Genomic DNA, 17,008 nt, shown 5'->3' with positions numbered 1-17,008 from the left:
ATGCAAGAGGGAACTGCGGTTACAAAAGAACAAGGAACATGCCAAAATATCACGGCAAAAGAAGAAGGACCTCATGGCTTCACTCAAGGATCGTGTTGAGCAGCTGGAGGCAGAGAAGAAGCAGCTGAGTGCCAGGGTCCAGTACCTGGAGGTCATCTGCTCTCTTCTTGGATGTGATGACCCTTGATGTTTTTTTGCTCAGATACCTGTTTTATTTACCCATGCTTTTTATGTTTTGACGGTGTTTTGTAAATGATGTGGTTCAAAGGGAATTTATTAACATATGTATTTTTCAATCCAATTATAATTTATTGTAAATATACTCTTTTATGTAATTCTGTAAATAATAAATATTGATTGTTATGAACATGTTAACTGTGTAAATATAGTTTATTATTAACATGTTAACTGTGATTTTAACACTATACACAAACATGTTTTGGATCTGGTCTATAAAAAACAGGAAACCGACACAACTCATTTTATTTTCAGCAGTTCCACTGCATTTCAAATTAACAAACAACCACAGCAGTATTTCTTAAAGCCTTATCTATACTCAAGGGATCAAAAAAGGCCTCATCACACATACATGGTGTTAAAGGCTACATTTTGAATATCTACTGGGGATAAAAATATGTTTCAGTGATGCGAATTTCACTGATCAAGTCTTAAATGGGGGGAAAAAACACCACCAACTATCACCGAAGGTACAAAAACAGCAACTTTCATGCAATACAAGACAGGAGAAAATACAGATGTCATCTGTGTGTATCCATAAATATCACAAGGTACAGTATTATGAGGTAGTGTCCGTAATTTGGCCAAACACTTTAGTGGGGTATTAAGAATACAACATTATTTTAACCAATCTACATGGTATACAGTAGTATGTATGTATATGTTAATACAATATAATTAACACCCTGGTTTTGGGTAGGACACCTACAGTACTGCCATCTTGGCTGTAGTTTGGACATTGTTGCTATTACCTCGCTCCGTCAGCACCAGGGAGACAATTACATAAAAATTACGGGTTGTAGCTTTAAGAACACTTTCAAAGGATTGTTTGTTAGTGTCTCATATTAGAGTCCTTTAATAAAATCTGAACGTCATTATGTCAAGACGACATACATTCAAAGCCCGCATTTTCTCAATAGTGTGCTCAAATAATAGTTGATACCACGCTTCTTGATTTGGAGACCGTCTCAGGGTTAATGGGGTTACCCTGGGTATTGAGTCCTACTTGACATCATGCCACTGAGCAGGTCATGAATCTGGGTGCTATCATGGTCTACAGATGATTCAGTCTGACTCTGGCCCCTGGCAGAAGGACTGGAGGTCGTTGTGGAGCAGCTCCCTGGACACGAAACAACTGATTAGTAACATGTATTCTAAAGTCCCATTCACTTTCCAAGAGATATGGTGGTGTATGTGGTTCGGTTCAGTGTGGTTTAATTGTTATGTCTCTTGGTGCTGGTCATTTGTCCCTCTCTCTCTCTTTCTACCCACACAAGTGTTTTTACTTCTTCATTGTCTTGTTACAAAAGTTGTAAAATATAGTAGACAGGAAGATAGTGCCCAACTCCAATATGGATTTCTAGCTCAAACTACTGACAACAGCACCCTCTAGAGATGATGAGGGAGGTTTGTGTCAAATGACAGGAGCCAGCCTTGCACTACAGACTACAGTATGGAGTGTCTGCAGACTTGGAGCAGGCAGATACTGACCAGACCGGAAATAACCATATCTACACATTAATAACCCTGTTTATAGACTGAGTGGTTTTGTGTACTTAGTGTCACATATAAATGCTATATTGGGGTGGTTTGCGAAATAGAAAGGTCATGTTAACATACAGTAATAATGGAAAAGGCAGGGAGGAGCTAATCACCGTTCAACATCCACATCATATTTTTCTCAAACAACCCCACAGATGTTTTCCCCATCTTACTGTAACAGTGATAACGATGATGCATGTGGTCATCATATTATCATATTGATTGTTTTTTTGCTGGTGGTATAATGTTATGATAAATTATTTTATTGATTTGGGGATTGTAGTTATTAGAGTTTCAGGAAATGCATCCAAACAATTGATGATATATATTAACTGTTTATGTTGCTTGTTTACACACAGATATAATGAACCCATTGTCTATTTTTATCAAACAACCATGACAATTAGCTTAACAACTTGCAGGTGCTCAATGGCCAAATATAAAATGACAGTGGTGAAAAGTAACTAAGTACATGACATCATGGGTAGTACAGCACCTCCCCCCCCCCTGAACTTTTTACTGTACATATTGTTTTAGTTCTTCTAAACGGTTTATATGATGTTCTGCATAGTAGTGTATCTGTCATTTAATGTCATGAACTGAGTACAAGGACCCCTTTTATTGTACTCAGACAAGCCAGTGGCTTTCAGTGGCTTTCTTGTTTTATTTTAAAATCCTATTTAACTGTACTTTCATGTGCTTTTTTCTGCAAACTTCCAAATAAAGTATTGAATCAATCAATCAATTGTGTTCTCCTTTTGAAATAGGCTGTCAGCAATATTTATCCGCCATGTTTCCAACTCTCCCATCAACAACAACGAGCTTTCCGGTTTCGGTGTTGCCATGTTTTGTGAGACAAATAAGCAACCAGGTCTGAGAAAACAAGCCCAAAAGAAGCGACTAGGCCACATGAGCACTTTTAAACATAATACATTGGCTATTTGAAAATAGCAGATCTACAAGCTCACAAGATCGGCTATTTTCAAAGGAAAAATGTTTTTTATTTTTCATTTTTTTGTGTTTTTTTTATATTTTGTGAAACATTTTAACAACACAAATCTTGTACACACAATATTTTTTTGATGGGTGGGGGGGGTTCGGCCGACAAATGCATATTCATCTGGGGGTCCTTGGCATGAAAATGTTTTAGAGCCACTGGTTTTTAAACATTAGGAAAACCAGACCAAAAAAACGCAACCCACCGCAACTACCAATATTTACAAGCGACTTTACAGAAACACAAGCCCAAAGTCGCTTATAATAAGCAGACATGGCAACGCCGTATCCCGGGTCCGCCGCTGATGTGCTTCCGTCGCTCACGAGGCTCACGGTGAGAAAGGTTCCGGTTCTCGTCACCGAGGAGCTGAAAGCAAAAAAGCAAGGAAGTGTCCAGGTTGGTTTTATTTAAAGTGACAGCTTATGGACTCATTCAGGGATCCGAACCTGTAGTCGTGCCAGTTGGCGTTGATTTAACCCGATGTAACTCTTAACTCCCACGTTTTCAATGGAGCTGTTTGGCAGAGATCAATAACGTTAATCCATAGGAAACTGGCGAGCAAGCTAGCCAGGATTCGCTAACTAGCTTTAGCTGCTGTTGCTGCTTACTGGTTTTCAATTGATTGTATGAATGCTTTATTAACAGTTTGCCAAAAAAAAGCACATATGTACAGTTCTATACAAAAAGAATGCTAAAAGGGTTAAACCCAAGAAAGCACTATGGCTTGTTTCCATTGGGGTCCTGTGTATTCAATTCATCGAAATGGTGCTGATGATGATTATGATGATGATGGTGGGTGGTGGTGGTGAGTCAACAGGAGACTAAATACATACTCTGATCTGGGTTTGATTATCCAAGTGGTTCCTCTATGTAATGTTATGTGTGTGTATGGGTAGATTGCTACCTTCTACACATGACTCTGGGCTGTGCTAATGATCTGAAATGGACATGAGGATTATTTAGCTGGATTTATTTTATTCTATTGACATTTATTTAATCAGGGAAGACCATTGAGAGGCCTGAGTACAATATGATCACAACATAAAATTAAACATCAACACAATAATAAAAGTGCAATGTAGGAAACTCGATACAGTAAAGTGCTCCAGACAGTTGCATCAAAAAGTTAGTAACAGTCACATGTAATTGTAATCCACATTGACGTCGCTGTTAGTGCTGTGTCAGCCTAATTCATTATTTTAATCTTAATATATTTCTTGGTGTTAGTGTTATCAGCCAGCAGTGACCACTGTATGGCAAGGGGGCCAGAGAAGATCTGTTGGTAGGATTGTTTTCGGTCAGGATAAAGTTTGTGACGGAAGATAGGGTGGCTATATTTAAACAAAATAAAACCCATTGTTTACCATACACCTTATTATGCTGTTGTTATGCTGTAACTGTGTACGTGCAGAAGATGCAGATTTAAATAATAAACTGCTTTGGTATCACCATATGTATTAGGCCTACTGTCTGCACACGTGTCATCAGCGTGACATATTGGGAATCAGTTTGATATCTACCTAATACTGATGATGCATTTTGAAACCTTAATTTTTCAAAAATAGCGAAAATAGCCAATCTGCAACGCATATTGGGCCTTCTGGATACGTAATTATCGCCCAATACTGATATAATGACTGATATATCATGCATCCCAAATCAAAATCTGTTCTCCTTTGCTTGTTCGTCTCATAGATGGGGCTGGTGCACCGGTCACAGGGATAGTGCACCCTCAGCGTTAGCGAGAGAGAGGATGCTACTTTTCACCACCGCAGAGACCAGTGGGACACGGAACGCCTCTATGACTCACAGCCCGGCCAGTCGCTGGGTGTTCAGAAGACGAGAGAGAAGATGTGCAACGCCTGCATCGTTGACTGTGCGAGCAGATAGCAGTGGAAGAAAATAGCAAACAGTAAAAAAAAAAACAGTGTCATTACATTTCAGGAACTCGCCAAATAAAACACTAACCCTTGTAAAAGGGAGGGGGAAAAAAGGAAAAAGAAATGAATTTCCTGTCAGCCATTGTGACTTTTGAGAACCTCCATGAGGTGCGGAGGTTGTGCCACTGGGGTCCCGTGATAGCCCTGTCCGTCATCGCTGTGTGTTCCACCATGGCCATCCTGGACTCCATCATATGGTACTGGCCCCTGGACACCACGGGAGGAAGCATCAACTTCATCATGCTCATCAACTGGTCCGTCCTCATCCTCTACAACTACTTCAATGCCATGTTCGTCGGACCCGGGTACATCCCTCTGGGATGGAAACCAGTAAGGACCTTCGCCAGAAAGAGATGATTTATTATACCATTGGTTCCCAAACAGTGGGTCGGGACCCATATGTGGGCCGAGGACCAATTTGTATGGGTCGCGAGTAAATACCCCTTTATTATTTGTTAACACATTTTGTTTTTTATAATTTTTTCAAAATATAAAAAAAAAAAATCCCAATTTTAAAAAATGTATTTCATAAGTTAAAAACTATTTCAAACACTTTTTAAAAATATTTCCTTAAAAAAAACATTAGAGGGAAAAAAAACAGTTATTAAGTTGTGAAAATGGCAGATCTACTAGCTCACAACGCGGCGCGAAGCGTCGCGTCGTGTGCTTGTAGATCTGCTATTTTCACTAGTTTGGGTCCTGGGCAAACGTCTAATTTCTCTTTTGGGTCTTGAGCCAAAACGTTTGGGAACCACTGATTTATACTGTACTGAAAATAGCTCATCTGCATCTACAAGCTCACAATGTGTCACGATATGCGACACATTGTGAACGCTGAAAAGCTGAAAGCAAAAATCTTGAGTCATAGGATGCTTGTCGAAAGGGCTTTTAATTTTTTCAGACATTTGACTTGTTTGTTTGGCTCAACAGGAGAACCAACAAGAATCACAATACCTCCAGTTCTGCAGAGTGTGTCAAGGCTACAAGGCTCCCAGGTCCCACCACTGTCGCAAGTGTAACAGGTACTGTAGGCCAACACTGTTAATGTTGACAAAATTCAACACGATTCAGTACCACTGCCTCACATTGTCAACGAATGCTAATTAGTTACTTATCGGTGCAAACAACGTGTTTCTCTTTTAATCAGAATCAGCTTTATTGTCACATCACAGGTATACAGAGTAAAAAAGTGAGTGAAATTCGTTTTTTTGTGCATAGTTCCCATCGTATCGTTATTTCCATAGAAAAAAAGAAAGGGAAGAAGAAGTGGGAGTTCAAGGGGGAAAGGAGATCAAACAAGTTATCTACATATTTACACATGGTACCTGAGATAAGGGGTGCGTTCGAAAATGCGTACCGGGAGCGCACTCGCCTATTAGTTTGTATTGGCCGGTGCGCTCAGTGCTATATCTCCGAACGCACCCAAGGTATAAAGGTGCGTGAGCATAGCAGCAGACGTATACTGTGCATGATATACTTATGGACTTAGTTAAGGTGCTAAAAAAAAACACAATAAAAAGACAGTGACAGTGCGTTGTACATGGGATTAAGGTGCAAAATGTCAGTGTGTGTAACTGTGCGTGTAGCAGTAATGCGTGTAGTGCATAGTAGTGCGTGTAGCAGTATTGTAACTGCTGTACAGAGCAAATATGAGCAGAAAATCATGGGCAGATGGGGAAAAAAACATGGTTATCCAAGAGCAGGACAGCAGGTTATTAAACTCATTTTGGGTATATTTAAGAAAAAGAAAATAAAATGGCTAGATCAGGTAGAGTGGCAATTTTCACCATTTTCTCTGCAAATAATGATATACTGTAGGTCTTCATATAAACAGTGTATTCCTCCACTTTCGCCTGTCTCCCAGGTGTGTGATGAAGATGGACCATCACTGTCCCTGGATCAACAACTGCTGCGGTCACCAGAACCACGCCTACTTCACCAGCTTTCTGCTGCTGGCGCCGATGGGCTGCTCCCACGCCGCCTTCATCTTCATCATGACCATGTACACACAGCTGTATGAGAGGGTCAGTAGATGCCACGCTGAAAAATGCACATACACACACACACACCCCACATGAATTTAATCTGTATATATTGATATTCTATATTGTTTTTGTTTTTGTGACACTGTTGTTTTGTCCAGTTGTTTAATGGACCACGATGGAAGCAAGCCCCTGGCTTTTTTGTCACCCATTTGCAGTGGTGTAAAGTAACTTAGTGCATTTACTCAAGTACTACTTAAGTGCATTTTTTAGGTGCTTTTACTTTACTGGAGTATTTCCAATTTTCTGTACTTTTACTTCTACTCCACTACATCCCAAATATTGTACTTTTACTCCACTGCAATTATTTGAAAACTTTAGTTACTACCGGTAGTTACTTTGTAGATTCATATTATTATACAAAACATACATTAACTACTTCAGCCCTATGTATACTTAGGCTATTTGAAAATAGCTCACAACGCGTCACTTTGCGACGCGTTGTGAGCTGCAACAGTTGATTTGTTACTTTGAACCCCACTTTGGAGAGTTCAGAGTCAAAGGGAACCGTTTTCAAAGAGTATAGACACATTTTGACTTGGATACATGCTACATGATTTTGCACATGCAAGTCACTCTGGATAAGCCTAAATTGTAAAATGAAAGGTTATGTGCCCTGGCTGTCGCTTGCTTGGCGTTCCTCAGTCAATATCAGAACCGGTACTTGCGACCGGTTGGCCTAATTTACGGCTAGTGGTATGCTAGCCATAAACTAGGCCATGCAGTCACCAGTCGCTATTGTTTACAAAGAGAAATACTAACAATGGTACTCTTAACTAATCATTTTCTGATTTTTTTAAGAAGGTTTTTCAGAATTTAAAAGTGTTGTGTCAATTTCCTTTGGTCATTATTGTGGATAATGCTTTTCTAGGTGGCTCGCAGGCTTTTCTCGAGGTACAGTTTCTTGCCCCCACTGGAGTTGCTGTGACGGTTGTTTGAAATTTTAACGTTGGATGTCTAAAGCCATTTGTCTATTTATATTTGTCTGTTGACCCTGGTGTGTGAAATACTGCATGGATGCTTGACCAGACACTAATAATAACAACATTGTGCATACGTCATGTATGAGCAAAGTCTGAAATTAGATTAAATTGCCTGTGTCAGCCCTGACAAACCGATCATACTGTAGTCTTAACATTGAAGCTATTGTGGTTTTCATGGATTTTGGATGTTTTGAAAGTGTTCTCTTTTCTTGAAAATAGACGATCTACAAGCTCACAACGCGTCGCATCGCGACGCGTTGTGAGCTTGTAGTTCTGCTATTTTCAAACATTTTTATTTTGATATTTGTATAATGTGCATAACTTTGTAGAGTCGTACCTATGTACTAATATTTTGCTACAAAATGCTTCAATAGTGTCTTTATTGTATCAAATCTAATCATGGCGTAGTCCTGATTGCAAACGGACTGTGCAAAACGGCTTGATTTGCTTCCACCAGATCTCCTTTGGCTGGAGCACTGTGAAGATAGACATGAGCGCCGTGCGGCGTTTCCAGCCCCTCATGCCATTCAGTGTACCCGCCTTTGCCGCCACGCTCTTTGCCTTAGGCTTGGCACTGGGTACCACCATCGCCGTGGGCATGCTGTTCTTCATACAGGTAAGCCTCTTTAGGACCTGAGGCAGATTTATTTTTTTAAAGTCTTCTAAATCCTGACAGTTTTCTGAAAAACTTATGTTTCTTTGTCAGTGGTTCTCAAACCTTTTCATGTCAAGGACCCCCAAAATTATATGCATCTGACCCCCATCTGAAAATATGTTGTTCCAGGGACCCACAAAACGAAAGCAAAGATTTGAGTTTTTAAAAAAAAGAAATTGCAGATCTACAAGCTCATAGCGCGGCATGAAGTGACGCGCTATGAGCTTGTAAATCTGCTATTTTTTTATTAACCAAAGAGTATAAAATAATGGTTAACGTGGTTAAAATCTAAAATGACACAGATGCTTTCCCGGTTTTAAAGGGGTTAAGCTGTGTGCACTGTGGAACCTATGACATAAAAAAATATATTTAATCCATAATATGCACACTTTGCAGAGGAAAACAGAAATTCATTGGTAAAATTAAGAATGGATTCAAAACACGTGTTTTTTTTATTTAGTTAGGAAAGTGACTTTGGAAATTAAAATGTTTTTTTTTCAATGTAAGGTTTTTAATCAGACTCTGCTCCACAGATGAAAGTCATAATTCGTAACAAGACCTCGATCGAAGCCTGGATTGAGGAAAAGGTGAGCGTATGACTGTCTTTGTTCCCTATGAGAACCTGCTGAACCACACAGACACATAAACCGCTTAATCCCTGTATTCATAGTTGACTAGAGTCCCCCGAAGCTCTATATTAGACCTCCTGCTTTTTTCCCTCTCTACACCAAATCTCTTCGACTAAAATAGCCAATCTACAAGCTCACAATGTTGTGAGCTTTTAGATAGTCTTTTTAAACAATTTTTGCACGACACCGTTGTGCGACAAAGTAAAAATTAAATAGGGCTTAAGTTAGTCGATTGGTGTATAAAAAAATAAAATAAATAAACAAGCATGCTTCTCGATGAACCGAAAAAGTAATCGATCGAATAATCGCTAAGAAAATAATAGTAGGTTGCCACTCCGCTCAGGAGACTATTAATATCTTGAACAGAGAAACATTGTGTTATGTAATAGTGTATCAGTTCTACAACAGCACACATGATTGCAACTTCTCCACTTCTCTTCCAACCTTTCTTTTCTTATGTGTCTTCCCTGTATCCTCTCCCTCTTTGTTCCTCCCTCCTTTCATGCCCCCCTCTCCGTCTTGTCCCTTCTGTCTACCACCTCGTCCCTTTGGCCCGCAGGCCAAAGATAGAATCCAGTACTACCAAACAGGGGAGGAGTTCATCTTCCCGTACGACCTGGGCAGCCGCTGGGAGAACGTCAAGCAAGTCTTCACCTGGTCGGGGACGCCCAGAGGGGACGGCAGGGCGTGGCCCGTCCATCCCAAGTGTCACCAGCACACCTTAACCGTAGGTTGGCTTTTATGTGGCCTGGGTTTAGGATCTGGAGCAAAGACAAATGCATGGATTCAAGTTCTCAGTCGCTTGTTGCGCAACGAAAATAGCCCATCTACAAGCTCTCAATGCGTCTGTGACGCATTGAGAGCTTGCAGAACGGATTTTCGGTTATTTTTTTAAGATTAGAGCATTTGAAGTGGTAAAATCTGTGATTTCAATCTGTGATTTCTTCACCAAGTTGGCAGTATGTAGAACAGCAGGAATAATATTACTGAAACATCATCATTTTACATATTGTGTTTAGCAATCAGCGCTGGGGGGGGGGGGGGCTCCTTTCAAACTGTTTTACAAATCGCACATTAGCACTTGGTCATACAAACATTTTCATTTTTCAGTCGTGACTCGTGAGAGATTTTATTTTGCTTTAATCATGGCAAATGTCAAAGCTGGTGAAAAAGTTTTAATTCAACTGGAAATCTAGTTTAAAGTGGTCTCAATATACAGTATGGGCATGTCACGTTTGTGATGCCCACCCACCGTCCACCCACAAGGCAATTTGAATATAGAATGTAACTTACCCGATATTATTATTATTATATTATAAGAAAGCAATGGGGTTTTGGTCCTCAGCCCTTGTTAGGTTGATTTTTCTGTTTCGACATTCAAATCTATTGCCATTGCTGTGAAGGATGCACAATGTTGAGATTTTAGCCGATCGCCATTTTAATCAATACCAATATTTTTGGTCTCAGGGCATTTGTATTTGTTTCCACCAGTGGGGTTGACCTATTATACTGTAACCGTGATGCATAGTAATAGCACCCGTCCTGGTCTATGAATGAACACTGTGCTGTTTGTTTCCATGGGTGTGTCTCAAACCAGGCCGTAGTTCAGCAGGCAGTGAACTGCCATGTGGAGACAGCCATGTTCATCAGTAAAAAGAACAGGCTGCCTAATTATCTCGACATGCTCTGTATTGTGTACAAAAATTGCAAGCGTTTCTTCCGTTCCGAGTTAATGCTGATCTGTCTTTAAAATTCTGTTTACTGTTCGTGTTGTTTCCCTCCAAACAGATTGAACAACTGAAGCAGAAAGCTGACAAGCGAGTTAGAAGTGTAAGTACCTGCAGTGTTTGTACTGTACCACATGAGGGCAGTGCTGAGCCACAAGACACCAGCCAAGAGCAATAGTTTACACAGGCTATGGTGCATGTTAGAGTAGAGTTCAGTGGAAGTGTGGGAAGCTTATTGAGTTAAGTGTGTATTGTGACTTTTATATAGACCCTGTGTAATTCAGCAGCCAAAGAATATTAAAATGCAGCTATTAGATACTGTGCATTATAGTTCCTTATAGTTGCATTTTGATATTATTTGGCTGCTACACATTTGTAAGGAACTTTCTTATAATTTCATCTTATGTTATTCTTATAAAGGTTTATAATGTATTAAGAGTATTATTGGTAAATATTTGATTAGAAATTATGTTCATTGTACTTACTTAATTTAATAATCCTAAAATAGATACTTAAAAATAAAATAAAAAATACTGTTGCAGCATGGAATGCAGGGCCTTTGTTTAAGACATCAGTGAGTGTTTAACAATAAGATCTGTTATGGCCACTGATATGTAAGCACATTCTTTAAGGAACATATCTATAATCCCGTAGTATATTATAACAGCTTTTTAAGCCCTATTTTATACTTTGTCATACAATGTGTGAGCTTGTAGATTGCCTATTTTCACTATTTTTTAAAATTGAATGATCTATTATTTCTTTATAATTGATTAGTTAGATTAACCGTTGCACCCTTAGAGCAGTAGAATAAGCAGGCGTTTGTGCTTGTGACTCCACCAGCAGGTCCAGTACCGGGCGGTGGAGGACTACAATGGAGCCTGTTGTCCCGTCAGTAAGGGTCTCCACACATTCTTCAGGACCCCCTGCACCGAGGAGCCCAGGATCCCACTCAGCAAAGGGGACACCATCCTGGCCACGCGAGGAACCAAGTAAGTCCACCAGAGAAGACCTTTCAGTGGGCATGGAGGTGGTGTGGTATTCTCTCTATTGATTTTACAACATTAAGACTTCATTGGTTCATGAGGGGGGATTTGATTCTGTTAGCCAGTAACAGAATATACATGGAGCTACTACAGGAGAATAGGGTTTACACAGCAAAATAAGTGCACAGCAATTAGCCTGTCACAATTATTATATAATCGTATAATCGCCATTATTTGAGATAATCGCAATAAGTTTTGCATAATCGTAATAGCAGAAATAGCAGATCTACAAGCTTACAACGCGTCACTTGTAAGCTTGTAGATTTCTGCAATTTTTCCATGTATAAAATTATTAAATGACAATAATTTCTTTGTACATTTAAGTTATTTGTCATATCTGTGCAATTTTTAATTACAAAGACAGAAACAGAAATGTATTTTTTATTCATAATGTTCCAATGTTCAATGCCAAACACACAATTGAATCGTTAATCGCAATTATTTCAGTGACAATTAATCGGCAACTTAAATTTGTAATCTTGCCCTACACAGCAAGACACAAAGTAGAAAATAAATCCTCCTAGTATCAGGACTGGTTGGCTTTTTTTTTCATCGTCACTGCACCAAACTTAAAAATGAATAAAAAATGTTGAATTATGGTAGGAATGTAGACATTCATGTACGGGATGATTGTAAAAAATGTACTCCCCTCCTGGAATGATTTTGTGTCTGTATGACAGCCAGCTAATTGCTGCTTCTCTCCCCTGCAGATGGTGGATGTATGGAGATAAAGTTTTGACTGATGATCAAACTACAGGTATAATTTTTTTGTTGATTTGTTTCTTTATTAAAGTGTCATGCTTCCAAGGAAGCCCAGCCCATATGGACTTACAGGACACTTTTACATTTAATTTGACATAAACATATACACTGAATAATAGGACTATCCAATAAGAAAAAAATCGGATATTTAGGAGCATTATTTATTTTTATTCCGGACATAGTGTGCAGATTTTAAACAATTGATAACTAGTGGTAATATCCGTTTATAGCAGAGCCAAAAACCCTTGAATTTGAAAAGTTTTCATGAAAGATCAGGAATGTTTGGATTGGAGTTGCATGCAGGAAATTGCTTGGATTTATTACATACTCTACAGTACATATTTGATGTGTAACTATTAAAATCTTTAACGTACCGTATCCTGAACTCTATGGGGTATTGAATTAAATTTGACCTGAAACTGCAAGGTACTGATAAAAAAAACTGCCATGAATGAAAAATGCTTGAAACATGGCAGGATTTGACTTGTCCTTTCTCTGTCCTGGTCATCAGCTGGGGAGCGGATAAGGGGATGGTTCCCAAGGAGATGTGTGGAGAAGTGCCATTACGACACAGCTGCCAATGAATCAACCGTTACCAGCGACAAGAAAATAAATTAATAGATTTCAGAGACGGGCTTCACGCGGACCCAGGGGAGTTAAACCAAACAAAAACCATTACCTTAGAGCGACGTCTGCACCAGAAGTTGACCTCTCCAAAAGCTGTCCTGCATTCAACCTCACTCCCTCACGTTTACCTTCAATGTACAGTATGACTATTTCATTGCTGAATTCCTCATGCAACCCAGCTTCACATTTCAACTCACGTGTCGCTGGTTATCTCGACATTGACCAGAGAGTAAGTAGTAGGTTTGAGTGGCTGAACCCATTCAATCCGGGGAAGGATCTCTGTCATTTTAGATTTCTTTGGCTATTCAAAAATAGCAGATCTAGTAGATCTACAAGCTCAAGCTATGGAGCTATGAGCTTGTAGATCTGCTCAGGGTCCCCACGGTCATGAAATTAGAAAGAAAAAAAATCCATCCCTGGAAAAGGTTTGTCATAATTATAAAATAATTATGCATTGTTTTTGGCTATTGATTTTGTTAATAAAAAACATGTATAACATTACACGAAATATGTAAGTAGTTTTTCCGCCGAACGGGCGGTGTGATTGCTGCCTAATGTATTCCGGACGTGACAAAAATAACAGATCTACAACCTCACAACGTGCTGCAGCGTGATGCGTTTAGTTAGTAAATTTGGCACGAAATTTGGAGTGGAATTATACCATTCAATATTCTATGCTTTATTTTTGCTACATGACCTGTCTTTGGGAATTGCACATAGGAGTAAGAGACTCATTATTGCGCTGAATGATTGTTATATAGGCCTGGAAATTGGGTTAAATATTCTGGAAAAGTTTTGGAAATTCATTGGTAAAAATGTGTGGGAACCCTGTCTGCTATTTTTGAATAGCCAAAGAAAATCTAAAATGACAGAGATGCGTTCCCGGAATTGAATGGCTTATTGTCCGTATCTGCTGAGCAAAACGAGGGCGTCTATTCCCTTTACAATGTCACCCTGAGGGATGCACAGCCGAGGTGGAGCGCCCATACCTACCATCAACTCCCAGTACTTAACTAACACTTGTTAACCCAAGCCGTGCCAGTCAGACGCCGAGTCGGCGGTGCACCAGGATCAAACCCAGAACCTTACGATTTCAAAGGTGAGCGCTCTACCGACCATACCTACCTACCTACCTACCCGAACACATGTTAACCAGCGCACCGCTTTATAAGACAGAATAAGTGTACTGTATGGCACAACCTGTGATCTGGTTCAAACCAGGCAAAGCCTTGTCTAGCACTACTATTGCCTATAATAACCCTTACTGATGTCCGCCTGGCAGGGAAACATGGGTTTGGTTTTCACTCCCCTGACGACAAGTTGAAACCCCAGCAAAGAGTCTTAATTCCTAGGAGCTGCCCCACAAGGCTTTTTATGTGACTTAATTTTTATTGGATGACTTTTTACTTGAATGCGTTGTTTTTACCTTGTGTTGATGTCCCATTTTTGCCGATTATTATGCAATGCCTCTGCCCCTGCCCAACGATCGCCAGGGCTTCGTCATGCAACTCTTTGTACCGTACAAAGACAATAACACTTGTTTTTTCTTTTTGTTATTTTTGTAAAAACAGAATGTCGCCCTCAAATGATATGAAGATTAAAAACCAATCCTATCAAAAGCACTGTTTGTTTATTTAACAATCCTGATGGATTCGATGATCGATGATTTTAGTGCCTTGTGCCTTCCATTCTTTATACATTCTCGTTAACACAGAGTTTTACACTCTGCTGATGTAACCACTTAAATGAACCCTGGCATCCCTATTTTAAGCAAGTCATTATAGGCGGAAGAAAAAAATCTAAATATGTTTTAAAAATAGCCGATATACAAGCTCTCATCGCGATGCGTTATGAGCTTGTAGATTGGCTATTTTCACTATTTCTGAAAAGGAAATGAGGAAAAATAGGGCTTAAGAGGTTAAATGAATGAAAAGCTGCATGTTCTACATAACACTACCATCCTCTATTGACCATTGTTGGTATATAGCACACGAATAAAACCTGAAAACTGTAGTAACCTGGAGTATGGGGTTAACATCTAAATCTGCAGCAAAACTAAGAACACGACTGTTCATACAAAATGTAATAATCATTTAGGCCATACTTAACTATAGTCCTGCATTATGACCCATTGTCAGTGCTATACATCCACAGGAATTACACATTTTACCATGGTTTCCAGTCTCACTGGAGGGTGACCACACTAAGACAAAGAATATTAGATTATCCACTGGCATTCACTCTGGTGACAAGAACCCTCACTCACTCACGCAAAGTTTCAATGAAACCTCTCCATTGAATTTGAGTATAAAATAAAAGCTATGAAAAGTAAAATATTGATAATATGCAAAACAATATTCAGGGGTTTACTTCCATTGACCTGCTTGCAGTGTGCACATGAGATTTGGTGCTGATATACAGTAGCCCCAGACACACACACACACACACACACACACACACACACACACACACACACACACACACACACACACACACACACACACACACACACACACACACACACACACACACACACACACACACACACACACACACACACACTCACTGACATATGGACCTTCTGACCTACAGTGCAAAAGGGACAGGGGGTCTTCAACAACCATGCAGATAATGTCATGAGTTAGGGTTTAAAGCCTGACATATACATACTGTACATCAGGACATGTTGTAGTGGCCTGCCACGTGCCCATCAACAACCAGTTGACCAGGGCAACAGATCAACTTGTATATCCCGAGAGGCTTTTTGGTTGATTGTGGGAGTAATTTGAAAACCCAGACAAAAACATCCATTCATATCATCAGCCCAGGTTGTCCAGGTCAGATTTGCTGGGCTGAATATGTACAAGAACAAATCATAAAGCAGCTTGAATTAACACAGGAATGACCCTGGCGGCATATCAATGGTGCAGGTGTGTTACCTGTTTATTACTAGGCTGATACTACTATTTTTCAATTACTACTTATGAGATGAGACAGCAATGGGTTTTGGAACAGACGCAATGAGACAAAAGATTGTTACTGCTGAGTGGAAACCTTGTACAATATGTCCAAAGCCATTCCTTTTTTATCATTATTTAACCGATCAACAAGCTCACAATGCCTCGCGACGTGAGATTTTGTGAGCTTGTAGATCTGCTATTTTCACCTTGTGTGACGAAGTAGGGCATTAATTTACAGAAAGAAAGAAAAACATAAAAAGTTGAAATATGGAGATTCAAGGTTTTGCCCGATAGTGACGATTTAAGTTATTTTTTACATCATGTAGAATAGGAAATATACTGTATTTGTCTCAGCATCAAAAACAATGTATAGTGAACAAACGGAACTTGAAAAGACACTTCAGGACAATGTAAACAACACATTATTTGACAAAACTTCTCACGGTGAGAAAAAGGAAGAAGAAACTGGATCATGTCCTGTCATCAGTTTTTTTGTGTCTCATAAGCAACAACTGCGCAGAAATGCAAAGAAAGGGAACATGGATAGACACTTTCGGACAAAGCACAAATGATTGGGGTTAGTCTTGTCTAAACCTTTCCAGCCGACAGTGAACTGAGAAAACGATAAAAGGAACTGAAATCTCAACCATACTGTACACTGCCAGACCAGAGTTAGGTACCACCTAAAGTGGCAACATTTCTTTGGTACCGGTTTGTTTGTATTGCATGACACAACTAGAACAGTGCGTGAAGTTTGGACAAAATTTGTGGGATCAGTAGCAGAAGAATAGTTTGCAAAATGGTGGAAAATCCTGACAGGCAGAATGGGGAGTTATGATCCAAGGAATCCAGGAAAAATCT

At 39.6% G+C, this 17,008-nt stretch overlaps 1 protein-coding gene across 2 annotated transcripts; it reads left to right on the top strand.

The window, feature by feature from the left end:
- The first annotated feature begins 3,123 nt into the window (after positions 1-3,123).
- Positions 3,124-14,806, top strand: zdhhc6 (zDHHC palmitoyltransferase 6). Of its 2 annotated transcripts, none has more exons than XM_084078823.1 (11): positions 3,124-3,172; positions 4,472-5,046; positions 5,647-5,738; positions 6,581-6,740; positions 8,199-8,357; positions 8,930-8,983; positions 9,585-9,752; positions 10,814-10,855; positions 11,596-11,744; positions 12,509-12,555; positions 13,072-14,806. In XM_084078823.1, the coding sequence occupies exons 2-11, from the start codon at positions 4,780-4,782 to the stop codon at positions 13,176-13,178; spliced, it is 1,245 nt and encodes a 414-aa protein (XP_083934949.1). In that variant the 5' UTR covers positions 3,124-3,172; positions 4,472-4,779; the 3' UTR covers positions 13,179-14,806. The 2 variants fall into 2 exon arrangements, with proteins under 2 accessions (XP_083934949.1, XP_083934950.1); XM_084078824.1 differs by lacking the exon at positions 3,124-3,172 and adding an exon at positions 3,465-3,575.
- The last annotated feature ends 2,202 nt before the right edge of the window (positions 14,807-17,008 follow it).

The sequence above is a fragment of the Gymnoscopelus microlampas genome (assembly GCF_963454915.1).
Source record: "Gymnoscopelus microlampas genome assembly, chromosome: 14".
NCBI lineage: Eukaryota > Metazoa > Chordata > Actinopteri > Myctophiformes > Myctophidae > Gymnoscopelus > Gymnoscopelus microlampas.
Note: the sequence above shows the minus strand (reverse complement) of the source record. Positions and strands in the feature narration are given on the sequence as shown.

What these genes read in the sequence shown, in the direction of transcription:
- zdhhc6 (XM_084078823.1), top strand. Translation starts at nt 4,780, where the DNA reads ATGAATTTCCTGTCAGCCATTGTGACTTTTGAGAACCTCCATGAGGTG. An exon ending in GCATGCTGTTCTTCATACAG is followed by an intron (nt 8,358 to 8,929) that starts GTAAGCCTCTTT and finishes TCTGCTCCACAG; the next exon opens with ATGAAAGTCATAATTCGTAA. An exon ending in GTCACCAGCACACCTTAACC is followed by an intron (nt 9,753 to 10,813) that starts GTAGGTTGGCTT and finishes CCCTCCAAACAG; the next exon opens with ATTGAACAACTGAAGCAGAA.